At 43.5% G+C, this 27640-nt stretch overlaps 1 protein-coding gene across 1 annotated transcript; it reads right to left on the bottom strand.

The window, feature by feature from the left end:
• Window positions 1-721: 721 nt before the first annotated feature.
• BUB1 (BUB1 mitotic checkpoint serine/threonine kinase) lies at window positions 722-27614 on the bottom strand. The gene is made up of 23 exons (XM_033145471.1): window positions 27515-27614; window positions 25702-25761; window positions 25101-25245; window positions 23297-23493; window positions 22383-22426; window positions 20971-21053; window positions 20579-20631; window positions 19223-19416; window positions 18508-18668; window positions 16989-17386; window positions 16433-16485; window positions 12931-13059; window positions 10888-11018; window positions 9476-9579; window positions 8706-8787; window positions 7321-7492; window positions 6641-6778; window positions 5897-6012; window positions 3874-4035; window positions 3112-3269; window positions 2825-3002; window positions 2049-2155; window positions 722-1019 (listed from the first exon to the last, which is right to left on the bottom strand). The coding sequence occupies exons 1-23, from the start codon at window positions 27583-27585 to the stop codon at window positions 824-826; spliced, it is 3132 nt and encodes a 1043-aa protein (XP_033001362.1). The 5' UTR covers window positions 27586-27614; the 3' UTR covers window positions 722-823.
• Window positions 27615-27640: the final 26 nt, after the last annotated feature.

The raw sequence follows: 27640 nt of genomic DNA, 5'->3' as shown, positions 1-27640 counted from the left end.
CTGATCCCCTTCCCCATCTCAAGAGTATATTTGGATGGTAAAATGTAAAGGTGAAGGAGCCCTGGACGATTCAGTCCAGTCAAAGGCGACTACAGGGTGTGGCGCTCATCTCGCTTTCAGGCTGAGGGAGCCGGCGTTTGTCCAGACAGCTTTCTGGGTCATGTGGCCAGCATGACTAAATCACTTCTGGCACAATGGGACACCGTGATGGAAACCAGAGCACACGGAAACACCATTTACCTTCCTGCCGCAGCGGTATCTACTTGCACTGGTATATGCTTTCAAATTGCTAGGTTGGCAGAAGCTGGGACAGAGCAACGGGAGCTCACCCCATCGCGGGGATTCAAACTGCTGACCTTCCGATCGGCAAGCACAAGAGGTTCAATGGTTTAGAGCACAGTGCCGCCCACGTTCCTTTATTTGGATGTAGGGGACAGGAAGAGGAAGTCTGTTCTTGTAAGATTGGATGTTACCATAGTAAACAGTTCAGAGCCTGAAAAACTCATTCTAAAACATGGCAGTTAAAATCTCTGCTCTACATAAAATAGACCCCTTCTATAAACACCCTCATCTTAGCTGTTACAGTGCTGGATCTTTCTCCCCAAGCCTTTATAATACATTCTTCTGCATCCAGTCATCATAGTACCCTGGGGTCCCATTCTCAATCCTATTAGGACCCTGGGGTCCTATTCTCTTAGCTACCTAGTTTCCAAGATGCTACACTTGTTTCCTAGGCACTGTTAAATTTATTATATTCATAGTTACAATAAGGTGGGGAGCATTTTCTATTAAGGCGTGTTTGTGGGCCTTGGAGTCCCAAGATTCACTTTCGTGAACGTTTGTTTTCCACGAGCAACACTGCAAGCCTTTTACGGAGCATTGTTACTTTACTGGCACAAGTGCTCAGAAATACGTCTCTCAGTCTTGCCTGCAGTGCTCCCAACGAAGGAATGTGGTTGCAGTCTTGTACATTCAGCAAGGTGAAGAAGAAATCAGTCCAGAGTTCTGCATTAGGGATCCTGGAAGATTAAGAACAAGGTTAAAGACTCTACAGGCATCATTAAAAATGCCCACTGCAAATCTGCTGCGTCCTAATATACAAGCTCAAACTTTCTCATGACACGAGACCAATGTTGGTCTCCCTTAACCAAGAAAAGTCTTATTAGTTACTGGGTAAGATTTCACCCATTTAACACACAGCCAGGATACTACCCAACACAAGTGCAAAAGAGTAAAAGTAAAATGCTTCTTTCAAACCTAATTTCAGTCGGGAGGGGAAACACCACTGTGCAGGCAAGTGTGCCAATAGGCAACCTCTGATTTAGGAAGCTGGAGAACATGTGTTTTATGCCAGCATACCTTTAAAGTCTAGGAGGCAAGGGTCTTTGACATCACTGGTTGTTGCTTAACTGCAGTCTTCTTTATTTAGATATTTATAGGCTGCCTTGCTGACTATACCCCCACACAGGGTAAAGTAACAACAACAAAATGTAAGACAACATAATAAACAGAGCAGCAGCCAAAAGCGGATCACTAAATATTTATATATTTATGGACCTGCAACAGAATGTTGCCATGTATCCCCGCTTCGAAACATGCTCTCCTCCTGGATATTCAATCCCTGAACTGCTTTTCTGCAATTCTTGGAGACCAACTCTACAGCAGTATGCCTTTAGCTAACCTTACTAAATAGTGCTCAATATATAAATGGTATTCAAATCACTGGTGTGCCTTGAAATCTTATTGAGGGTTCCTCAATTAAAGCATCAGTATAATGGCAAACAAGCAGCTTGTCCCCCACCGTTCCAGTGATATCAAAGACTCTTGCCTCATAAATGGCTGGTGAGCCTTAGGTGTTTACGAGGCAGTGTGCTTAGTTGCCGTGGGTCGATGATGATGTCCAAAAGAAGTCAATGCCCAACATGAACCAAGTACAATTCCTAGAACCCCCCCCCCCCCGACTGCACAGGAATATGTAGCAGGTGCAAAGACATGTTACGCATTACCCCAAAGGCAAACATTTTGGAAAAAGACTGTTCTTGACCAACCTCCTAAAGACAGCATCAGGTTTCCAGACTCCATCCTCATGTTTCACTTTCATGTATGTACCAAACAGCATGCAGTAGACTGTTGCAGCAATACCAAAGTAATCAGTCTAAAAAATAAGGACATGTTTGTAGAAAGCTACACAGGAAGGAAAAATAATATATTCCTCAAAAGTTTCTGGTGATCCTCAACTAGCCCGTGCTTCTGAACTGCTGTATGTAGTTTTCTTACAATTTGGTGTGGTGTCCCCCCCCCCCCCAGATCTCACCCTTCTGCCACTGAGCTTTGGGTGGCACAGAAATTTCCTCCCCCACCTCAATTTTATTTTCACAACAGTTCTGTGAGGTAGGGTTAGGCTGAGAGTTGGTGACTGGCCAAGGTCAACCAGTGAGATTCATGCCTAGACAGGAATTTGAACTCAGGTCTCTAGTGCTAATCCAGCATTCTAACCAGCACACTGATATTTTTTAGTACTTCCGCGTACCACCAGCCTTCCAAAAGCAGTGAGCCGCAAGTCCTGATTGAAATGAAGACCCAATGGCTACCAATAGACTTTTAATTTGTGCAGCATCTGTCACCAATGTTGCTGCTTTATACCTAGTCAAAAATTTTGGTCACTGAGTTTAGTGCTGTCTACACTGCTCTCCCAGGCTTTCAGACGGGAGATATTCCTTGCCTTGTGATGCCAGAGATTGAACCTGGAAGCAGATGTTCTACCCCTGAGATATATGTCCCAGACTGCATATACAAAGACAAAAACCATGCATTTGCCGCATACCTGGTAATTCCATGGCTTGTTTGTCACCATCTCAATACATTGAAATCCAGACGTTTTGCATTTTCCTGTGAATACAGTTCCTTCAGGGAACAGGCTCATGTCTATGCTTCGGCCAAAGTCAATCATAGTCAAGCCATGAGACACGCTATCCACATCGCAGGTGTCGTCGTCGAAAAACCTTTTGCGATTCAAAGAAATTGAACCATTATTTCCAATACAGCAAGGCAGGTTATTTTGATTTATTTTTTTTTAAAAAAGGTAAAACAACTCACAAGCGAAATACTTGCCTTTCACTGAAAATAAAGTTGTCGGGTTTAATGTCGCCATGAATTATCCCACAGCTGTGAAGCTCTTCGACCATGCGCAAAATGTGTATGGTGTAGTAGATAACAAGCCCTTGGGGCATCACCTTCTCCACCAGCTTTTTGTATATGTTTATGGTGTTCTGAAGTTGAGAGAGTTGGGGGTGGGGAAGAGAAGATGCTTAAGAATGAGCCTAGCTATGAGTGGACAAATTAAGGCATAAGGCTGTAATCCTACATATGCTGAACTAAGGAGCATGTTTCAATGAACATTTGTGTAAATATGCATACAACTAGGCTACAAGAGTACAATAGAAGCTGTACATGAACATGCTAGACCAGAGATAGGAAACCAAATATGACCCTCTGCACCTCTCTATCGGGCCCTTGGGACTCTTCCCTGGGACACACCCTTCACTGGCCCTGCTTTGTGCCCTTCCTTAAGTGTTTTTGCCTGGCTAGACTATGCCCTTGATCTCTGATAAGGATTCTTGCTTGCCTGGATGGAGGACAGAGTGGGGTACACAAGTGTGTGCAGAAGCTAGCCTACTGTACAATGGCGAGTTTCACATTTACTGCTCCGCCCACTTCTGCCTTTGACCCTGCCCACTACTGCCATGTGATCTCCAGAAGCTTTCCCAGAACAGTATATGTGACCCACAGGCTGGAAAAAGTCCCCTATCCCCAATTTGGACCAAAACCACGCACAGTAAAGCTAACATTCATTGATACCCAGACCGCACTCACTAGCAAAGTCCCGTAACTGTAAAGCTCGCCAACTAAAATGCTTCCATTGTGGAAAAAGTGAGCAGAATAGAACTGGATGAAAAGATGGCGCAAGCTCGGTTTAAGCCTTTCTGTTAGCTGAGCTACTATGTAGAATTCCCAGGGGCTTGCTGGATTCTGCACCTGCAAATAAATGCACAAACACTTTTAGGGTAATTATTATTACCGTATTGGCCTAAATAGAAGCCTCACTTTTTTTTTCCAAATTCCGACCATGAAAAGTTAAAGTGCAGCTTAAATTCGCGACCTTACAAAAATTGGCTTTTATGATATCACTGCTGAAACAGACGTACAGTAAAACGGAACAGGTGTGAGTGCGAAATTTTAAGGGAGCGGCTTATATTCGTGTATTGTCTTTCCCCCCCATGAATTTTAAAGGTGCGGCTTATATTCGGGCCAATACGGTATTATTGAATTTGTTAGTCGCTTTCTCTTGCCCAGGGCAAGTTCATTTTCTGCAGCGAATGGAGGAGACCCAAAGAAGGCTTGCTCCTCCCACTCATCTATAGATCTCCTCCTCCACTGAAGGAAAAGAGAACATTGGACAAACCACATTGAGTTCATTTTCAGCAGGGTAGGGGTAGAGGACATTCATGGGAGGGTGGGAGGAGCAACATGCAGGAAAAACCCACCACCACTGCAGGAGAAAGTGACTTCATGAATCCATGTTAGGTACTTGCCTGAATGGTGGGGGTTGGGGAAGGGATTGGAGAAGGGCAGGGTGGACACCATTATTACTAAAATAAAAATTATTGCAAATCGCACTACAGATAGGACCTTCTGCCAAAAGGTGCAATGGCCACAGGACAGAAGTGTCTCTTGTATCATGGATCAACCCATATGTGTGAAACATACAGAGCAAGTGGCAACCCAACACTCCCTTATCCCAGTATAGTTCCTAGTCTTAACCTTTAAACTCTTTATAAGCTTAAGTAAATGAAGACAGAATAATAATAGTAATAATAATAATAATAATAATAATAATAATAATAATATACTCCACCCATCTGGCTGGGTTTCCCCAGCCACTCTGGGCAGCTTCCAACAGAACATTAAAATGCAATAATCTATTAAACATTAAAAGCTTCCCTAAACAGGGCTGCCTTCAGATGTCTTCTAAAAGTCTGGTGGTTGTTTTTCTCTTTGACATCTGGTAGGAGGGTGTTCCACAGGGCGGGTGCCACTACTGAGAAGGCCCTCTGCCTGGTTCCCTGTAACTTGGCTTCTCACAGTGAGGGAACCGCCAGAAGGCCCTTGTCACTGGACTTCAGTGTCCGGGCAGGACTATGTGGGTGGAAACACTCCTTCAGGTATACTGGACCAAGGCCGTTTAGGGCTTTAAAGGTCAGCACCAACACTTTGAATTGTGCTCGGAAATGTACTGGGAGCCAATGTAGGTCTTTCAAGATCGGTGTTATGTGGTCTCGGTGGCCGCTCCCAGTCACCAGTCTAGCTGCCACATTCTGGATTAGCTGTAGTTTCCAGGTCACCTTCAAAGGTAGCCCCACATAGAGCGCATTGCAGTAGTCCAAGCGGGAGATAACCAGAGCATGCACCACTCTGGTGAGACAGTCTGCGGGCAGGTAGGGTCTCAGCCTGCGTACCAGATGGAGCTTGTAGACAACTGCCCTGGATACAGAATTAACCTGTGCCTCCATGGACAGCTGTGAGTCCAAAATGACTCCCAGGCTGCGCATCTGGTCCTTCAGGGGCACAGTTACCCCATTCAGGACCAGGGAGTCCTCCACACCTGCCTGCCTCCTGTCCCCCCAAAACAGTACTTCTGTCTTGTCAGGATTCAGCCTCAATCTGTTAGCCGCCATCCATCCTCCAACCGCCTCCAAACACTCACACATGACCTTCACCGCTTTCACTGTTTCTGTTTTAAAAGAGAGGTAGCGCATCCACATCTGACCTTCAAACAACAGCACTACGAGGTGGCATTTGTTTTTAGATAAGCCACTGAAGCCCAAAGCCCACTTACTTTCAGTATGACTTTCCGATTATTTTTCGTGTTGTCCATATCAAGGACAGAAGCTTGATAGACGCGTGCAAAAGCGCCTTCTCCCAGTAAGCAGTCAACATGAAAGGATGCGGTTGCTAAGCAAGTGGCAAGGAGAAAGAAGAGGAGGAAATGTAGAAAAGGAATTAGAATATAGCAAAAACGACCCATTTCAAACACAGTGGTACCTCCTCCAGGAATTCTATGGAACAAAGGTCCCAGAGACTGGTATGAAGGTGCATGAAACAGGTCAAGTAGGCCTGCGTGTGGACAGGGAACCATATGGAAACCTAGGTATGTACATTGTCTTGAGTCTCATTCTACTCATTCCTCTGACTTCAGAGATTGATGCAGGAACTGCCTACACATTTTCAAGCATGCATTGCAGCTGCTATAAGAGCTAGCTACTTCTTTTACTAAAAAAAAAAAATAAGCAACTCCATGAAAGCTTAATATTTCAGGATGATGAATTCCTGTACATCTGAAGACCCCTGATTTAGTATTATGCAAGGCAGACAGTGATGCACAATAGGGCTGGCTCTGCAAAAACATTTGCTTTGGAGTAAAAAAAAGCCCAAGACTTCATTGTTCTTGCAAAACACAAACTTTCTGTCTGGCATCCTCCAGTGAATGCAAACTGACTACTGCTTGCAGACCTCTATCCACATGACACAGTTTAAACTGACTTATGCGGGGGGGACACCAAATATAGTATGCAGGTCTTACCCAATCTGAGTTCAGCCTTCGGTTTGAGAACTGGAAGACTTGATTCCCATCCAAAAGTATTTGAGTAGGCACTGATTGGCTTGGGCAGCCCAAGCAAAAGCTGATGAATTAAGCTGTCGCTCCAAGGGTCTTCCACTACTTCACAAGAAAAAAAGATTCTGGTGAAGTCATTTAAATCAGGGAAATAACAAGATTTTCTCATTGACAGGCATCATCAACATTTGAAAAGACAAGCCTAAATGACAGAGACCAAAAGAAAAGGCATAGAGATTCAGCCAAAGTACTGGGATGAAACACTGAGCACTTGGGATACACATTTATTCCCTATAATTCAGAACATCACCATTTATTTGTTTGTTTGAACATTTTCTACCCTGTCTTTTCTCTCTTAAAAAACGGGCACAAGGCAACTAAGGAATCCAGTGAGCTGCAAGCTGGTGTAGTATACTGCTGAATCTTGCATTCTCTGGTGCAACTGGGAAAACTAACACAATCCCACCCAGGTTTGGACGTAACCGGTGTAAACCAAGCTTAACTGGCATTTTCTGGTTAGATGCAGAATGGCCAGCAACAATATAAAATTAAGTGCTTATAGTTAGGCAATTTTCCCTAGGAAGACCATTTTTTACAGCCCTGTATTCTTAGACATATTCTTCCTGGGACAGCAAATTTACCTTTACCCTGAGTCAGTTGACAGGCAGACAGTGGAATAGTGTGGAATGGCGTAGAGGCAAGTTGCGCAGCGCAAGCAAAATCTCCTGTGTTGCCTGGGGTAGGAGCCAAGGTGTTGTTGCAGAAATTAGCCCACACGGTGCAGTCATCCTTCAGGCTCTCCGTTGGTGGACTTACCTCCTAAAGACAGCAACACACAAGCTACATCCACCTTTCCATTCAAAGAAGAATTTCACATCCCAAAAGTTAGGGATATATAAAGGAAACCACCACCCCCCCCCATTTTATTTTGTTTGGCAATAGCAAAAGTTTTACAAGCATCATCTCCCCTTATGCAGGCTAGGCGCACATAAGGAGTTTGTGAGGCCATGTGCACATAAACAAATACATTCAGATGTAACACCAAACCAGTTTGAAATCGGGAGAGGAACAATCAACTCTTGCAACAATTGCATGCCCTCACAAAGTGAACATAGCTGGGTGGCCTGTTATATCACTCACCAGGGCTTTCATTTATTTTATTTAAAATTTATTTTATTTGCCCCAGCCACTCTGGGCAGCTTCCAACATAGTCTTAAAAACACACCTGTGCATCAAATATTAAAAACTTCCCAATGCAGGGCTGCCTTCAGATGTCTTCTAAAACTCAGATAGTTGTTTATCTTCTTGACATCTGACGGAAGGGTATTCCCACAGAGTGGCTCCATATAACTTCACTTCTCACAGTGGGGGAACCGCCAGAAGGCCCTCAGAGCTGGACGTCAGCATCTGAGCCAAGGCTGTTTAGGACTACAACTCCCATCAGCCCAGGCTACCATGGCCAACCATCAGGGATAATGAGAGTTGCAGTCCAACAGCATCTGCAGGGCTATCGGCTCACCATCGTTGGGTTGATCCTCTCCTAAGACAATACCTACTAAGACACATGAGTGCCACATCCAAACACTTTCTTTAAAATGTTTTGATTTTCCTCATATGCAAATTTAAGCAGTTATACATAAATCAACTAAAACTCTACGATCAATCGACAATGGTCATCTGACAACCCAAGTTCTTTCTTGATTAAGGTTTTTATTTAGTTTTTTTTCCTTTGTTTAAAAGAAACAACAAAAGACAAGAACAAAAAAGGTTGACACAGAGTGGGTGTGAGGGACAGGTTGAGAGGGGTCAGCACAGGTTGTGGCAGTCCACTTTGTATCCTACACAGATCTGAAGCTTAATTTACAAACACCCAGTAGTAAGGAGGAAGCATGCCCCAGGGGCATGCTTAATTCCCATGAGGCTCTATGTAGGGTGTGAGGACTACTGGGAGTATTCTCTCAAAACACTTGAAAGAATCCTGCATTCTCGAAATCCTTGATATATGTCTCTGTTATAAATGCCATTCACTTACTGCTGATTTGGCAGCACAGCTGACTGTGGGACGTTCTCCAAAGACTTTGGATCCTGTCAACTTTGGGGGATGCATTGGAACACTGAAAGAAAAAGTTCAATTTTGGAGCAAATCTTTAGTGCAAAGCAATTCACACAGAGAATGAATGGCGGTCCAAAATGGCCATTGTTCTCGATAAGCCAGGTTTGTAAGTCACACAACTTCATTTTGTTGCCTTTTTAGTAAATATGAATCTGACATCCCCATTGCAGGTGACAAGGATATATGCTTATGTGTGCAGCTCAGAGACTTGCGCATGCTCTCACTTCCTCGCGTTCATTTAAGCCCCATCTGAAATGCCAGAGTAATGTACCTAGCCATTTGGCCTCAACCCTTTAGTCATGCCAACCAGATGGGATTTCAAAGAGATTTACTATGGGAAGTATCAACAAGATGCGAAAGAGAAGGGTTAATTCCTTCTGGCTCCTTTTATTTTTACCTACCCTGCTCTTCCTTCAGGAAAACTCAGAACCATTTATAGATAACTGCCAGGCAACCTTCTATCTAGGTAATGATCAGTCTGATCCTTACGTAGCTTTAGCAGTGTGGCAGCATCACAACCCTTTGGACCACTCCGAGATGCAATGGTAGCATCCGTAACATTGAAAGAAACAGTGGTGAGTCTTTCTGCCTGAACTGAGAGAAGCCCAAAGATGGCTGCAAGAGACTACCTTGAGATAACATAGTGCCATGGGCTCCTATACACAGGTGTTGCAAACAGTTCAACTCACTCTGCATTCTCGTCTTCAAAGATTGTAAAGGCAGGCGGTGCCGCAGGAGCACTGGGCTTAATGCTGGAAGCTGGGGAGGGGGAGATAAACAGATTTTGGCTTTTCTTAGTAGGAAGGGAGAGAAAAGGACGGTAAGACAACCCTCTGCACATTGATCTCTCAACCACTGTGGATAACATTACGAACTGAACAGTCTATTACAGTTTTACCCTGCCCTTCCTCCATGGAGCTCAAGCAGGACACTCCCAGAGTAGCTTACAAAGAAGAAAGGCCAGCCCTGCCAACAGGCATCAATTTACCAAATCAGGTATCAACTCTGAAGTAAAGAAATTGAGGGGGAAATCCCATTCTTTTCAGCGAGCATCTTTTCATTCGAAGGAACAGGTGAGGAAAAAGTTGGTTTTGAGAAACAACTTCCCAAAGAATTGCTTTGCACATTAATCCACTTTTAAATAGCATTTCCTTATCTACTTTCACTGTAAAGCCAGTATGAGGCATGTTTATTCCCAGAGGTTTGAGTTACCTTCAGGAATTAAACAAATGCAGGTTTTGCCCTTCAGCCATGTAGAAATACTACCCAATTTGACTTTTATGGTGGTTGGTTCTTTTTTTACGTACCACATCAACTAAACTCACACTGCAGCTTGACTAATATAAAGACTCTCATGTATCTCTTTATATCTAATCTCTGCCTCACCAGGGACTCATGTATATTGAAAACAAATGAGAAGTGGGGAGGAGAGGGAGAGTGAGAGCGAGAGACGTTATCAGGTCTTTGTCCCAGCAGCCTCTGTATCATAGCTGTCAACTTTTTCCTTTTTTTTAAGGGAAACTCCCTTATACCAAATAGGATTCCTCGCAAGAAAAGGGAAAAAGTTGACAGCTATGCTCTGTATCCTGAGGTTGCTTTTTGTACAAGGAAAGGGCCATAGCTCAGTGGGAGAGCATCTGCTTTGCATGCAGAAAGTCCCAGGTTCAATCCATCTCTTGGTAAGGCTACAAAAGTCCCCTGCCAGAAAACCTGGAAGGCTGCTACCTGTCAGTGTCGACAATACCAAGCCAGTTGAATCTATGGTCCAATTTGAAAAAAGGCAGCTTCATAGGTACAAAGACTAATCCAATTAAGTGTGCCCAGCACCCGCTGGATTCCATTTCAAAACTCTACAGAGTTTGGGACGTCCAACATCATACCCCAATTTTTCTCTCCCCCTCTTTAAAACACAAAACCCCTGAGAACTCAAAAATGTATTCACTATTTTGGTTGCTCAAAAAAATTTCCCTATTGTGACTGGTCCCCCACCCACCCACAAAGGAACAGCAGTAGATACCACGCCTGGCCAACAAGGTACTCGTTTAGCTTTATAACACTCAGGATTAGATATATACCAATAAAAAAATTATGCAACATGTGCCGGTTCATCTCCCCAACACCTATAGACATCTGTACCGTTATTTCTACAGTAGGCCTCAAACTCATCTTCACCTTCTGAAAGTATAGTAGTATCTTTGAAGGAAGATGCTTGGAAGACATCCATGATAAATCCTAGCAATGGAAGAAGAAAAATTAAAAACAGATGCCAGGTTAAAAAGACGCCAACCCCCCGATACATTTAGTCAAGAATATAGCTCATCGTGAGCAGCAAGAGGATTGCTACCTGCTTTCTGCACCAAAGAAATTATCTTAGCTCAGTAATTAGGACCATCCCTTTGCATTCACACAGTTCCAGCTTCTACCCTACTAAAGAGGCTTGCACATGTTAACTAGGATCAAGACCCTGGGCAAACTGACCCAAAGATGTGCCTCCAGAGAAGTGTTGTAAGAATTTAAAGGTCTTAGATATATAATAAATGTTCATAAATGTACCAAGCAAACACATACATAAATATTATAAATCACATGTCTGAAGCAGCACAGGAAGACAGTCCTGAAACCCTTTTAACTCCCAAACTGTCCAGATGTTTCTCTGCAAGAAGGGAGGAAATGGAAAAAACCTTCCCATTGTCTCAGGAATTAAGTAACTACCATCTCAAAGTAGTAGTAGTAGTAGTAGTAGTAGTAGTAGTAGTAGTAGTAGTAATAATAATAATAATAATTTATTTATACCCCGCCCATCTGGCTGGGTTTCCCCAGCCATTCTGGGCGGCTTCCAACAGAATATTAAAATGCAATAGTCTCTATGGCCAGACTACCAGAAAAGGCAATCAGATAAGGCATTATCAGGTAACCTGACAGACAGGAAAAACAACAATATTCAAATTTCTGTTGTAGACCGCCTTTTCTGTGATGTAGGTATGATGTTTGTGGGGGTGGGGTGGTCTTGGGCTACACCCCTTCTGTGATGTACGTATGATGTACATAGCTGTCAACCTTTCCCCTTTTTGCGGGAAATTCCCTTATTATAGCATTGGGAAACGGCAGGGAGGGTTGACAGCTATGGATGTATGGAGGGGTGGTCTTGAGCTCCAGGGCAGGGAATTTCAAAATGTCTATATAAGGGCGGGCACACCTTTGTTCTGGGTCCTCCTCCTCTCTCCTGTGTGGGGGGGAGCACCCTGTTGCAACTGTTTAATGAAGAGCAGGCTTATTAGCTGCTTTGCTTCTCAATACTCTCTGGTTGGTCTCTATATGGGCTCTTGGGTACCCCATAAGGGAAAAGGAGCAGTTGTTGTTTTTTAATTATATCAGAAGATATAAACCTTGCTGGATGTTAGCTTTCTTCCTTTTCTCAGAACGAATGCAGAAATATATATTCAAAACTGAACTGCCATTGGTTGATTTCTACTAATCTTCTGGAGAATCTTTTAATATTATGTATTAACTGACATTTAACACCTCCATTCTAGGGAAATGCAATAGGATGTAACTGCTGGAAATGTCAGTTTCCTAAAGCCAACCATATGCACAGCCTTGTTTTAAGTAGTGCTTTTTTTTCTTTAAACATGTTTATGGGTACTCTCATTTTGACTCAAGAAAATCACCATTTTATAGTTCAAATCGGGGAGAAAAAAATGCAGTAAATGGAGAAAAGTACAAAGATTCACAAAATGTCTAGGGGTATGCGTACCCCTGCGTACCCCCAGAAAAAGCATTGGTTTTAAGTATTACTTTGATAGCCATAGGTGACCAGGAAATCCATATAGGTGAATGAGCCGGCTGGCAGAAAAGGGATGTATAGCTCCATCCCTGTTTGACTAGCTCACTTGATTTCTGTGCTAACTGCAGAAGAATTAAAGTCTCCTCCTCAACAAGAACAAATGCACATAAACCCAGAAGGCTGGCAGAAATGGGGGAAACAGATCACTCCATCCCTCTGCCACTAGTCTGTTTTGTTGAAGACAGTATTTTTAACTAGTCAGGTCAGCGGCTAGCAGCCACAGAGAAGAGGACTTCTCCCCCACGGCCAACATGGAAACACAGGTTTTATACTCCTGTTTTGAAGGGACCATATACTTACCCAGGGCCTCTTTAGTGTGAACAGTAGGAGATGGAAGTATTTTAGATGGAGTCGCTTGTGTCATACTTGATGTGTTTGGAGTGGTACGGTGGTTGTCATTGAAAATGGAAGAATTTCTACCACCCGATGCTAAAATAGTAAGAAAACCAACATAAGAATTCAACAGTGGCAAACATGCATTGAAGTTAATGGACTTTATTACACATGTGCTCCTTTATTTCCACCAAAGAGGCACAATAGTTAACACTGGAACAAGTAGCAAGAAGACTTTGCTGTACTTTATAGAACTGCATTCCTCTTAAAAAGAAAAAAAGAAAGAAATATTAATGCTGTAACTTCCAGTGCCCAGCATTGTTTCAGAATGGGTAGTGTATATCTACAAAAAGGGTCCTATGGCTGATCCAGCGAGTTACAGACCCATTAGTCTCCTCCCTATTCCCAGCAAATTGTACGCCAAACACCTCCACACTAAACTAATTGACTGGATGGAAACTGAGGCAGTTCTGGCAGAGGAGCAAGCCGGTTTCAGACAGGGCAGAACAACAATAGACCACTGCTTCGTACTAGCACATCTCATAGATAAATATGTCAATAAAGCACGTGGGATTCTATACACAGCCTTTATTGACCTGAAGGCGGCCTTTGACTCGATTTCACGAGTCAAACTCTGGGCTAAATTAAACACTTCCAGCATTGATAAAAGATTACTATTCTTGATAAAAAGCCTATACAAAGACTCCCAAATATATGTAAGAACCTCAGTTAATGGGCAGCTGATTGGCCCTGTACCAACCAACAAAGGAGTCAAACAGGGCTGCATTTTAGCCCCGGCCTTATTCAATCTATACATAAACGACATGGTCAAATATTTAACATCCCCGGAGTTTCATGCCCCCAAACTGGCCGAAAAATCAATTTCAGCGCTCCTCTATGCGGATGACGCGGTTCTTCTGTCACGAACCAAAGTAGGCCTCAGAGGGCTTTTAAGAGAATTCTCAGCCTACTGCAGGAGAGATCAACTGGTGGTAAATCACCAAAAAACCAAAGTCATGGTCTTCGCTAGGAGACACAGACAATATAGATGGGAGATGGACAATCAACCAATAGAACAGGTCAAAAATTTTAAATATCTCGGAATAGTTTTCCAGTCAACAGGGTCCTGGGAGGCTCATCATAAATATGCCAGGGAAAAAGCTTCCCAAAGCGCCAAAATATTGTCTCGCTTTTACTTTACAAAGGGAGGCAGGCATATTCCAGCAGCTCTGGAGGTTTTTCAAGCAAAACCCTTGGCGCAGTTACTCTATGGGGCCCAAATCTGGACAGGAAACCATTGTAACATACTTGAAACGGTCCAGTCTAAATTCTTAAGACAGATTCTAGCCGTCCCACCATGTGCACCAAACGCGGCCCTACGATTGCAGACCGGCCTCCCCTCTGTCGAAACCCGGACCTGGTTAAGAACATTCAACTATTGGATTCGCTTAAATTTAAATCCATCCGGCCTATTGCCCCTAGTTACACGAGATGCACACAGAAGTCTGTGGTCCAAAGCAGTGCATCAAAAACCACTCACATGTGGCCTCCAAGCACAACACCTACTTAAAATGGGTCTTCCCAAGGCAAAAATCCTTATTGACCAGCGCCTGAAGGATATTGAACTGCAGAATAATCTGGCCTCTATCAAGAAATTTAGTGCTTGGTACGCTTATCTGCCCCCCTCCCACTTCAAATCTCGGGCACCATACTTGTCCAACCTAACCATCCCAAAATTTAGGCGGGCCTTTACACTGGCCAGACTAAATATGTTACCCTCAGCTGTTCTTGAAGGTAGATACCAAAAAATTCCAATCGAGATCCGGCTATGCCCCTGTGGATCCGGCTATGTAGAGACTGTGTCACACGTACTCTTGTCCTGCCCCCTATATAAAGACCTGAGGGATGAGACCATCACGCCACTCCTATCTGCCATCCCGGGCCGCTCTTGTGAAGCCAAATTGTTTTCACTTCTAGCCGACCAGAACAGCTCGATAACAGAGAAGGTTGCCAGATTTATCGAGAGAGCAATGAGATTGAGAGCTGCTATCTGAACGACAACAGTGTTGTCATCCGGATTCCCAGCATAGGATTTTATTATTATCATCATTATTATTAACATTTTACTATTTCTGCTAAGTTCCAAGGAGCTATTACTTGAGTTTTAATAGGTTATAAGGTTTTATTGGTAACCATATTTGCTGTATTTTTGTTGGTGTTTGTCTTTTAGATGCTATGGCCAGTCGGCTACGCAAATAAAGTTTGAATTTGAAAATATGTCAAAGGATAAAATGCTTTAATCCCAAAGTAAAGATAAAACAAATTGTATGAACTGAAGTTTTACAGTGGTGCCCCGCTAGACGAATGCCTCTCTAGATGAAAAACTCGCTAGACGAACGGCATTCATCTAGCGGAAGCCGCCCCGCAAGACGAAAAAGTCAATGGGGCTGCTTCTCAAGACGAAAAATTTTTGTTTGTTTTTTTCGTTTAGGGGAGCGCGGCTGTCATTGCCGCTTCGCTAGACGAAAAAACCGCCAGGCGAAAAAATTCGTAGAACGAATTATTTTCGTCTAGCGGGGCACCACTGTACTTGGAACCCAAATTGAGCTTGTAACTGGTATGGATGCAGCCATGGGGGCTACTTTATCTAGAGCTGGTACATACAGTATTTTCAAATTGTTAAGTAGTAAGAGATTTCATGCTTTCAACAATTCAGCTCTCTTAAAAAATACTTCTCTCCCCCCGCCCCCAATCCCGGACTTCCCCCCTTCTTCCACTCCTATCTTTACAGCCACCCTGTGAAGTAAAAGCACCCTGTGAAGTAAGTTAAGCTGAGATAGAAGCTGAGATACAACCATCGCATGGATGAGGCAGAATCAGGCACACTACAGATGCTGCCATGCCAGCCACACCCTCCAACATCTGTGTGATGAGAGCTTATGTGTACGCGTTTGTAGGTGCTTCGGAGCACCAGAGTCCCTGCCCAAGAGAGCCCTAGTTGCCTGCATACACTTAGGTGGCCCTTTCTCATGTTCTACTTAAGCTGCAGACCGGCCAGGGTATGTGATTGAGTGTATGCTGCCTGCATGAGATGCTGATGGGGGCATGGGGTGCAGTTGCCCTTCCTCTATGCAATAATTACATGCATGAAAATAGCTGAAGTGACTGGCCCGGTGTCAACCCATTGTGCTTCATGGCTACTGGAACCTGCAACCTTCTGTCCTTAGTCCTACACCATACTGGCTTTCCAGTGTTATGCAATGATTCATGAGCATGTTTGCTCCGCGGCCATGAAGCCCTTACGGTAGATGGAGCCAACTTTATCATGGAGCCTCAACACTGCTGAACCACAGACCACTCACTGCCTGTAAGATAAACATGGTTTGCACGTAGGAGACCTTTGGGTATAGCTCAACAGCTCACTATATTAGAGGGCTCACAGAGCATTACAAAGAGAGCATATTATTACCATCTCTCATTTCTGCCGAGTGTTGCGGTCTCTGATGAGATGTATCCAAGTGCCTGCACAGAAAAGCAAATGTGTTAAGTTCTCCAGTATCGGTTAAAGGCAACCTAATTCTTACAAGGTCAAAAACCGGTAGTGAAATATGAACAACACACAGCATTGATTTTATGGAGTGCTCAAAATGAGAGAGGGGTGAAAGGAAATGAATGGCTTTCTTTTAAAATTTATGACAGACCCATCTGTTGAAAAGGAGCAGGGTGGTTTTAGGTCTGCCCAAAAATGCCATAGCACAGGCACAGGCAAACTCGGCATTCCAGGTGTTTTGAGACTACAATTCCCACCATCCCTGACAACTGGTCCTGTTAGCTAAGGATGATGGGAGTTGTAGTCCCAAAACATCTGGAGTGCCGAGTTTGCCTATGCCTGCCATAGCATGTCTTCGCAAATAATCCCCCTCAAGGAACGCACTCCAAGTTCCCCTCACCTAGTCAAAAGAAAAACTGGGGGGGGGGGGGGGGGACAATGGAGACAGGCATTAAGAGGCCTAGTTTTCACTTACTGCTCTCCATGATGGCAAATGTTGGAGAGGATAGCACGTTTCTGGGGCGGCTGATCATCAGAGCTGACTTGAAATCTGTGCAGAGTATTCTCACAATCTTCAAGATCAAGTTTTGCTTTGGGTGCAGCCTTTCCGCTGGGTATGGTTGATGTAGAAACCAAGGCTGGTTGTTGCCGGAAACTCCCGACTGGTTGTGTAGCTGAAGCACCACCCACTGAAATCTCATCAAAAACTGATATTTGCTGCCGATTTCCTACCAGCTGCGAAGCTAAAGCACCTGATGCCAAACTCTGATGTTCTGTCCCCAAATTCAAAGACGTTTGTAGATATCCAGCTAGGGAAGGTACTGCCCACTCTGGCGGACCCTGAGCTGCACAGGTTTGTACGTATGGGTCACCCTTAAAAAGTGAAGGGAAAAAATATTTAGGCAAGGAGAATCTTACACAATGTTTTAATGCATTTCTGACCCTGTCCAGCAACCTATGGCATTTCAAGATAGAAGTGTTAGTATGAAAATTGTGCATATTTTTTAAAATAAAACTTAGAATGGATTTAAAGCTTTAAGGAATTTTTTTATCAGTTTAAATCTGCTTCCCATCATGCCCTGAAGACTTAGGGTGGAAATGTGTTTTAACACATGAAGGACATTTTGAAAGTTAGGCGATTCAAACAATACCATCTATTTGCAAGACCAATAGGTATTGTTGTCCATCAGCCCCAGTCAGCATGGGAAATAGACACGGATGTTGGGCGAGATTGGTTCCTCATTCCTATCCTATTGACTTGAAGCCAGATGTGGCCAACACAGTGCCTTCTAGATGTTGTACTATAACTCCCAACACCCCTGTCCACTGGCTGTGGCTAATGGGAGCTATAGTCCAACAATCATCTGCAGGGTACCATGTTAGCTTCCCCCACCAGCCCAAGTGAAATAAAACCCACTGTCTAGCCAAAGGTGACAGGGCTACAGCATACTATTTCCAACTCAAGCAGAGATTGTGGGAAGAACTTGGACAGCTGCTGCTCCCAATACTAGGCGAGACTGGCTAGTGGGCCAACTCAGTAAAGTAATACATTCACTAAATAACAAATATGCACAGCTCCTGAAAAACAACCTGACTTGGGTTTTGGAAAGCTTATATAGGCTTGGAGTTGGAGAGCAACTACTGAAAATACCTTTAGGTACTTGTTTTTGCAGTTTATCCCTTCAACCAATCAATGAAATGCTAGCCAAGCTCTTTCATTCATGAGCTTTAACAGTGTCTTGAGGATGCTGTTGCTTAGTCTTAACTGGCACAAAGAGATATAGGGGGCTATCTCACTAGAGCAGTTAATGAGGAGGGGTGCAGCTATGGGTCCTGGCGTGGAGTCTCTGCTGCTCCCCAAGGGTGAGAGAGGCGAGGAAGTCAGCACTTTCAAAGCATGTTTTTCAACCAAGTAACATTTTGATGTTAACAACGCAGAGAGTGAATATTTCAAAGAATGCCAATATAGTATACAGTATCACAAACATACATACCACTGTGGAGCTTTGAAGGGATTGCTGAGTAGATGGCTGTGCTGCAATTTTCTGGGATGATGATGATGATGTCTGGGAGAGCTGATCTAGCCTCTGCTGTAGTTTCTGTAGCTCAAGGAGGTCATTTTCCTTCTTCTTCAAAAATTCTCTCTCATCATCCTCTGAATGTCAAATGCCATATTGCAGAAAACAAAGCATCTACATTATTTTATTTTTTTTAGTTTGGAGGTAGGCAGCATCTCTCTCCCACTTCCTCTTTGGTTATTGTTAATAGCTATTATGAAAGGAAACTTAGCAACTCTGAAAAAACAGGAAAAGATAGAGGCCAAGACAGAAGCCAGGATGATAGACTAGGTGTGAAAAATACTTGGTTATTCTGAATATGTTAAGGTCTCCAAGGATATAGGATACATCTACACACAAAAACTGAATGAGTTACTTTGGATAAGTTGCCATATCTGAGAACTTTTAGGAAAATCTGTAAGGGACAGGCCTTGTAATGGTTAGCTTCCCATTGCCCCTGTGTTTTCGGCTATTACTAAGATCATCAATGTGAAAATTATGCCCCATTTATTTCAATGTGACACAAAGTGTAACTAGTTTAGCCTGGGTCCAGTCTAGTGTAGCTACATGTTTTGTCTAATTTTAAAATGTCTTGCAACTCTGTCTTCAGGCTCTGGAGCAAGATTAGCTGGAAGTCTTAACTTGTAATTACCCCATTTTTTGTTCCTTCTCAGCTGCTCAGCCTTTTTAAAATGCGCATTCGCTCTTACTTCTTCAAAACACAATTCAGAACCTTCACAGAAGAGAAGGTTCTTGTCGTACATGACCTTCTGCTCAAGGTTAGCATTGGATGGAGTCGGTTGGATTTCTGACCTGGATATGAAGTTGACATATCTAGGCTGTTTCCTGTGGAGGAAAAGAAGTGGCAAGTTTCTTTACAGCAACTATTGGCACCGTCTCTGCCCAAGGGCACCCAAAACAGCACGCAACACTCAGAACAAGAGGGACCATTTAAACACAAATAAGCAACATCCTATCCTATCATGAAGTCAACAAATGGTAATACGCCAGCCTCTAGACAACACCAATTCAAATGCCAAAAGAATCTTTTGAGAAGGGAGATGTTCATAGGGTGCTCTTGGGTTTGTCTCTCCCCTTGTTCAGTCTAGTCTACTAGAAATGTGCATTCACTTTGGAGGAAGCACAAATACCAAAGCAAGTCGCAGCATTGGCAGGGTGGACTTCCCCCCCCCTCCTCCCCAGCTATTTTTTGGGGGTGCTGCCTTTATTTTCCCAACTAGTTAGTTGCTCTATTCGTCAGCAACCTTCATGCTGTAGGAGCAAGCAGGGACTGCTCTGAAGACCCATAAGGAAGGGGCTCTGACAGCTGCTCCAGTGCAAACTTTCATTGAATGGAGATCTCCAATCATTTGAAAAACCAAAAGAGGCACCATCCTAAGCAAAGAGGCCACAAAGCAGGTTAAAAAATAAATTAGGGGTAGGGGGGGTTCCATGCACATCCCAATAACCATAGGATTGTTGTGATGATAAAGGGGGAGTACCTTGTAACCCGCTTCTTTACCAAATGTTAGGGTAAAAATGAGGTAAAATGTCAGTAAGAAATTAGGGCATGAATAAGGCATATCTCCTTTGGAAATGTATTACCGTCATACCTCGGGTTGCGTTTGCTTCGGGTTGCGTTTTCTCGGGTTGTGAATGCGGCCAACCTGGAAATGTTTACTTCCGGGTTTCGCCGTGCGCACATGTGCAGAAGCAATCTGCGCGGTTCACGCATGCGCAAATGCGCCGCTCGGGTTGCGGACTTTTTGGGGTGGTAATGGCACCCCGGAACGGATCGGTTCGGTAACCCGGGGTACCACTGTATAGAGTGAGTGCTACCAATGAAAAAAATCAGCTTTATTGTTTCTAACTAGGGAAAGCTTAGCAGGGAAAGCAGAGTTTCCCCCTGGACTCAAGAGACAGGGCAAAGATGCACATTCAAGTATGCATGAGCCAAGCCATTTAAGCATGAGCATTCAAGTTGCAAACGTAATTTACAGTTACTTACATTTTTTCTTGTCCACTACAGATGATGGGCTGTTGTTCAGAATTAGCTGGATTCTAGAAAATAGGAGAGGAAATTCAGTTTGAGGATTCTTTTAGCACAGGGCTGAAAAGACAAGGAACAGGGCAGCGGAAGAAGAATGATACAAATTTAATAAATAACAATAATAAACAGAGGCCTCATGTGACCTTCCCAGAGCCAAGTAAGCAAGGTGGAGGGTTTAAAAATTTTCTGTGGCAGGGCCCTGGGAAGGTCATGTGATATTTAATGGGGCCTTCAGGAAATATCACAAGATCTCAGACACCCTCTTCCAACTGTTTTCCCCAATTCTCCACTTATATTCCTGCCACCTGTTCAAAGCTGCAATCACGTAATGAGTTGTGGTTCTACTGTACCGGATTTTGATTAGCAGAGACTGGGCCTTCTTTAGGAGCCATCTGATTTGACATTTGAGGGTTAAGAGGCTGTAGAACACCAACTACAGTAGGAGGAAAAATACCATTAGAGAAACCAAGAATGGATGCTGATAATTAAAAAACAGTTCACATATAAAAGAAGGGATGGGGAACCTGTAGCCCTCCAGATGATCTCAATCTCCAATTCCTATCAGCCCCAGCCAGCACAGCTAATTATCAGGGATGGTGAGAGCTGTAGTCCAAGAACATCCAGAGGTCCATAGGTTCCCCATCCCTGATCTAAGATTACCTCCACAAGATGATGATGGGGAAATTACTGGCTTCTAGGACCTGGTCTGTTTCTCTACATTAAAAGTGTTCAGTGTAGAATGCACCAGAACAGCAATACCACTTCAAACAAGTAGAGATTTAGATTACAATCTTATCTCTTTCACTGACTACTTGGCTGAAGCCAGAAAACAGGCTAGAACAGAATGCATAAAATGAGCTTCTGTCATCGCTATCTACAAAAGTTCAACAATGCCATTGCACCATAGCAATGTAGAACAAAGCAATGGGGACGTCCAGGAGAATCACTCGAAACTGAGTAATTTGAGGCTATTTTCTATCCTCCAACAGCCCCCTGTGTCACACTCCACCCTGTCTAGGAGGGCCATCCAACTTTTTGGAAAGAATTTTCAGGGTTCCCAGATGGTCACAGGGGAGAGGAAGGAATGGATCCAAGCTATTGTATTTATGCAGAGCTCTTTTTCTCTTTCCTCCCCCCCCCCTTTCCACTGGGCACACTCTCACTTAACCAGTGCTTTTTCTCCAGTCTAAAACATGTGTCCTAGTCCAGTTCTGACCATTTTTTGTCTGCAAACATGATACCTCAGCAAGTGTGTGGAATGACTACAGCTCAGTGTTACAGCATCTGCTTTGCAGATAGGAGGTACTAGGTTCAATACCCAGCATCTCCAGTTAGTTATGGGATAGAACAGTCTGAAATCCTGGAGAGCTGCTAACAGTCAGTGCAGACAATACTGAACTGATTGGACCAGTGGCCTGACTCAGCATATGTGTGTACTGCAATCCTGCCTACTTCTTCACAGCAAACTCTCTTTGTTCACAGGACAAAAATCCAACTGTTTGTTTCAGGACAGCCACCCATCAGTTCCCCCCTATACAGAACCAGTAGATCATTAAGATTTTCAAGAGTCCTTGGAGACAATGCCACAATGTGCAGTGCCATCAGGCAGAGACACAAAGGTTTTACATTAGCATCATTTCAGTTCCCTCTTTGAACGGCGTGACCCTCAAGTTTATTTTCAGGAATTTTGACATTACTAAATTAAATTTTTAAAAAGCAAGCCATAAAATTATTACATTGAAAGTGTACAAAGTAAACCTACCGTGATTTGGAATTTGATTCTGAGGTAAGCAACTCTGCAAAAATCTAGGTTGAAGAGAAGAGACCGTAACTAGCATTAGCGATGGAAGGTTAAGAAGTCAAATACTTCTGTATCAAATAAGATTTAATTTAAAAGCTTGAGTCGAAGTTTAAAGATCACAGCAAAGACAGCTTAAAAGCAGGCCACACAACAGCTGTTTTTAAAGTTGGTCACAATGAAATTATTCCTCAATCGCATACATGCTCTCCAGTTATCACCAAGCAAAACACATACCTCACATGCCAATTAGAGTTTGAAAGCCTTTAACTCTTAAGCTTCATTTTCAGCCTCACCACTGTCAAGAGATGCAGCCTTTTTACAAAGAAGCACATATGGTCTTTGAATCGTTAATTCCAGGTTTTCCAGCTCACACTTAATCAGACAACACCCGAGGCTTGAAAAAATCTCAGCATATACCTACTTTCCTCCGCAACAGGGGTGGGGAACTTCAGACCCAGGGGGCCAAATGCAGCCTCACAAGTCCTCTCTATCTGGGCCTCAGAACTATCCTCACCCTTTCCCCCTAACTCATGGCCCTCCTTTGCACCTTGAGTTTTGCCTGATTGGAATGTGTACTCCAACTGTGATGCCCCTTGATTCTTGAATGGAGCATAGAGAGGGGTGTCTGAATGTGTGTCAAAACTAGTCTACTGAGCAGGTAAAATTTACATTTTTTGCTCTACCCACTTTTCCTCAGACCCGCACATCAAAAGCCATCCACAGGAGCTGTGATAGGTGTGACCTGGGAAGGGGGCCAGGGGCCAAACAAAAAGACCTGGAGGGGCACATTCTGCCCCAAACTACAGGTTCTTCGCTTGTACTCCACTGGTCTTTACAAAATCAGTTTGTCAATCACAGGCCAAATATAGACATACCTGTACTGTTGATGCAGCTTCTCAATTGGTTCTGCTCCATTGTGAATACCCTTTTGAATAACAGCGCTTGCATGAGATATATTTCCTTGCATGCCAAGCTTCTGAGCCCAAGCACAATACAGAAGAGATGACTTGTTACCAACCCCTTGGCTGCACAAATAGTCAAAAAAATTGCTTGGTTTATCGATGAAGTCGGCCTAGAGGAGATATAGACATATACACTTTAACGTTCATTTAAAGCAAGTGAAGTCAGCTCAGTAACAATAATTTTCCATTATAAAAGCAATGACAAGAAAACAACCAACACTACCAACAATATTTGCAAACTAGCTTTCTATGTGTGTGAAAAAATCTTTGAAGCCAAACTACTCATCTGGGTAGCAACTAGTTCAATTTTGAATTGAACGTAAGTGGCCGAAAGGCCAGCAATGCTTGCTCCACTCATTGACTCACGACCACAAGAACCAAGAAGAGAGTAAAGGGTTCTTCAATCTCTTCCTGTCCATACTACAACTCAGCTACTCACTCCCCTGTACAAGCCAAGGAATAGTCATCAGTAGTTGAAGTACACAGTGGGAGAACTCCAAGCCCTGTAGACAAAGCCATGTCTGTCACCTGGCCAAGTGGAAGAAGGTATCCAGTTCATTTCCTGATATGTCTGGTTAAAAAGATTTCTATAAGTAGGAGCGGAGAAAGGTCCCTGTCAGAAAGTCTGGAGAGCTGCTGCCAGCAAAAGAAAACAACTTTGCAACCATATCACTAATTTTTAAACGTCATGAATGGACAATAATGAGCTAGATGTACCAACAGAAAAAGTAAGTTGCCTTATACCAAGTCAGACCATTGGTCCATCTAGCTCAGTACTGGCTACCCTGACTGGCAGCGATTCTCCATAGGGCTTCATAGAATCATTGAATTGTAGACTTGAAAGGGATCCTGAGGGTCATCTAGTCCAACCCCCTGCAATGCAGGAATCTCAGTTAGAGCATACATTACAGAGAAGCCAGATGGGTGGGGTATAAATAAAAAATATTATTATTATTATTATTATTATTAAGGAATTCTTTCCAGTCTTAACTGGAGATGCCAGGGACTGAATCTGGGACTTCTTGCATACAAATCAGATGCTCTGCTACTGAGCTCCAAACCTTCCCTGATTATGTGACTTGGTAAAAAGCAGCTTCACAGGGAGTGTTGTACTATATATTCAGAGCAGGCGTGCAGCAGAATGTGTGGTACAAGAGCTATCTGCTCGGGCTTGGTTATAGTAAAGGGCCAAGTAAAACTTTGTTTGTGTCTTGATTCACACAGAAGAAAACACTTGTGACACATCACGGGAGATTGGCGAGGATGAGGGGGTCAGGGGGTCTCCAGGTTGCCATCCAAAGAGGGATTGTGAATGTTCAGCCCTAGAGACATTGCGGGACTCTAATTTCCATCAGCCCCAGCCAGCATTGACAATGGTCAGGGCAATAGGAGTTGGAGTCCAGCATCATCTGGAAGGTGACAGGATACCCACCCCTGCACTAAAAGATACCCCTACACTCTGACATTCCTTTTAATTGCTAACTAACCAGATGAACAGGACTTCCAGTGAACATCAATAAACATCAGATTAAATATTACACAATCCAAAGGTACAATAATTCAGATTCTTTTAATGCAAACATAATTATATCCCAACTTATAATTCTATAATTTAAGGCTACTTACATCAATCCAAAACAACTTAAAAACAATTTACTATTTACTGTTCAGCATGTGCAAAGTTTTAATAAATTGTGCATCTATTCTGTATACGTACAAACGTCACACAGCAGTTGATGAATCTTGCATCATGCTGGTACCTCTTGTCACTTAAAAATATTTTCACAAGCCGCTCCAGCAAGTACAGCAGGTACTTTTGTCTCCCTTCTGCTTCCGATATACCTTCAATCCACTGAAAATACCTAAAAAGAGGAACTGATTAATAGTAAGCCTTACAACAGAGTTTCCCTATCTTGGATCCCCAGATGTGGTCGAACTACAGCTCCCATCTGCACCAGCCAGCATGGCCAATTACCAGGGATAATGGAAAATGTAGTTGAAAAACAGCTGGACACCCAAGGATGGGAAAGGCTGCCTTACAATATAGTTAGAATCCCTACTAAATATGTGGATAGACACTATGAAGACATTTCACCAAAAGGAGCTGTTAACATGGATGCTGCCAACAAATTTCAACAGAAATCTTTAGTTTCAGATATACAGGCATCTCTCTGCTCTCCATATAGAGAAATATGGTTGTCATGATTTTAGGTCGGGTGTTATTATTTAGCTTTGAAGTTGGAGTAATTGGTCTTTTTTGTTAGTACTGTACTTAATAAATCTAGACAAGATAGAGGGCAGCCAAAGGAAAGACTAACCTATACCAAGGATCAAGTGGGTCATCACCGCAGTAGTTCTGTATGAGAGTTTCAAACATTCTGTGAAACAAACCAGACAGCATCATATCAGTATTTGCATTTAACACAATATGGCAGTTTAGCAGTATTTGAATGGGTCTGGCACTGTATCCCACAGTGCTTTAAAGATACTGTACAGGTGCCAGATCTCTTCCCCCTCCCCTTGCCACAAACTAGAGCTAAATTGGTGGCTCCGAACTGTCAAGGCCAGGGGGGCCACCAGCACCCACCAGCCTAAATTTAAGTTCTTTCAGCCTTCAAAAACCTGAAAGTGAAAACATGAGCAGCAGCCACATTAATTAATGTTTGGTGCTTAGGAGGCACAATATACCCAACCTTTTCAGTTGGCACTGAAGTTCTAGAATGTCATCTTTATGCTGTGAACCACCCTGAGATATTTGGATGAAAGGCAGTATACAAATATTATTAATAATAATCTGTAGCTAGGCCTGCATGGAACTGTCACTATGTGCCTCCTGGAACCTACTGGGGGATTTCTTTCTTTAATTGAAGGGGTGGGCTAAATCAATCACCTGTTGCTTGACAACTCTTACCATTAAAGCATTTTATCACACTTTGACCCTTGACATTTAGGATGGCAGCCATTACATACTGAGTTTTCCAAGTGGATAATTATTATTTTAAAAATTGCAGTAGCAGCACAAAGCTTGATGGTTCCTTCCTCCATTACTTTTCAACAGCTTTTTTTCTTAATTTGACCCCTCCCACATTTTTGCACAAAAGTGCAACAAATGATATATATTTACACACCCACACCCACACCATAAACCTTGGAATTGCTGGCACAATAATGCACTATACACTTTTGCTCTTACGGCATAGACAGACCTGCTAGAATTGAAATGGGTAGTCTAGCAATATATTGTTATTCTACAAGTGAATCTCCATTTGTGGAATGTTCTCCCCAGGGAGGTTTGGCTGGCACTTTCATTATACACCATTAGGTACCATGGGAAAAAATGTTCCTCTTCAACCAGGCCTTTGGCTGATTAACATCATATACCCCTTGTACTGTACGTATGTCAGTGGCAGGGGGAATTATTGATTTGTGGGGGCTTTCGTTCTTGTTTTTATTATGCATTTTGTGTTTTTATGTTGTGAACCGCCCTCAGAACCATGGATGAAAGGTGGTATAAATATTAAATACAAATTTATAAATAAGTAGAAAGAAAGAAAGCTGGATGTAACATGGTGTTATAGATTGGGGGGAGGGGCCTAAACCCTAGAAATTAATAAATGATAGGATTTTGATGATTTGGGATAGCTCAGTTGGTTAAGTGCTCATAATGCCACGGTTTGCAGGTTTGATCCCCGCATGGGACAGCTGCATATTCCTGCATTGCAGGGGATTGGACTAGATGACCTTTAGGGTAACCTTCCAACACTACTGACTCCGTGGCTCTAAATACAAACTGCAGAGGAATTCCTGGGCTAGCCCATGCAAAACACCTGGCCATTAAGACCCATTAGCAACGCAAGAGGACTGCCCTCCCCGCTGCCCTGAGGTGTGAACGGAGGAGACTAAGCAACTGTTGTTTTTGAGGTAACTGGAAAAGGTGTTCTGGGAGGAAGAAGCAGGAAGAGAGAGGCTGGGATGCATCTGACTCAGAGTGCGCACAGGCACGGCGGAGCCTCGCTGCCACGGCCTCTGTGCGAGTGCAGAGAGCATTTTACCCCTGCCCCTCACCGCCATAAAACCCGGGGAAGGGGAAGAGCCGCCACCCCACCCCCTCCCCAGCCGGCGACTACTCACTGCGCGCGCACGGAAAGCTCCGCGGCTGCCCCAGGCGCCCGCGAAGCCATGGAAGCTGCCGCGTCCACCATAACTGGGAGGAGACGGTATTTTAAAAAATTCAAACCGTCCCGCGCAGCCGCACAA

This window comes from Lacerta agilis, chromosome 3, assembly GCF_009819535.1.
Source record: "Lacerta agilis isolate rLacAgi1 chromosome 3, rLacAgi1.pri, whole genome shotgun sequence".
In the NCBI taxonomy this organism is placed as follows: Eukaryota; Metazoa; Chordata; class Lepidosauria; order Squamata; family Lacertidae; genus Lacerta; species Lacerta agilis.
This window is presented reverse-complemented; position numbering and strand designations above follow the sequence as displayed.

Bases quoted from the DNA above. Each gene is read 5' to 3' on its own strand.
- BUB1 (XM_033145471.1), bottom strand. From the start codon at position 27,585: ATGGTGGACGCGGCAGCTTCCATGGCTTCGCGGGCGCCTGGGGCAGCC. The intron at 17,387-18,507 runs GTATGTATGTTT...TCACTTTTTAAG, and splicing joins CCCTTCAAAGCTCCACAGTG to GGTGACCCATACGTACAAAC. The intron at 9,580-10,887 runs GCACATGTTGCA...CTTCCTACTAAG, and splicing joins GGTGTTGGGGAGATGAACCG to AAAAGCCAAAATCTGTTTAT.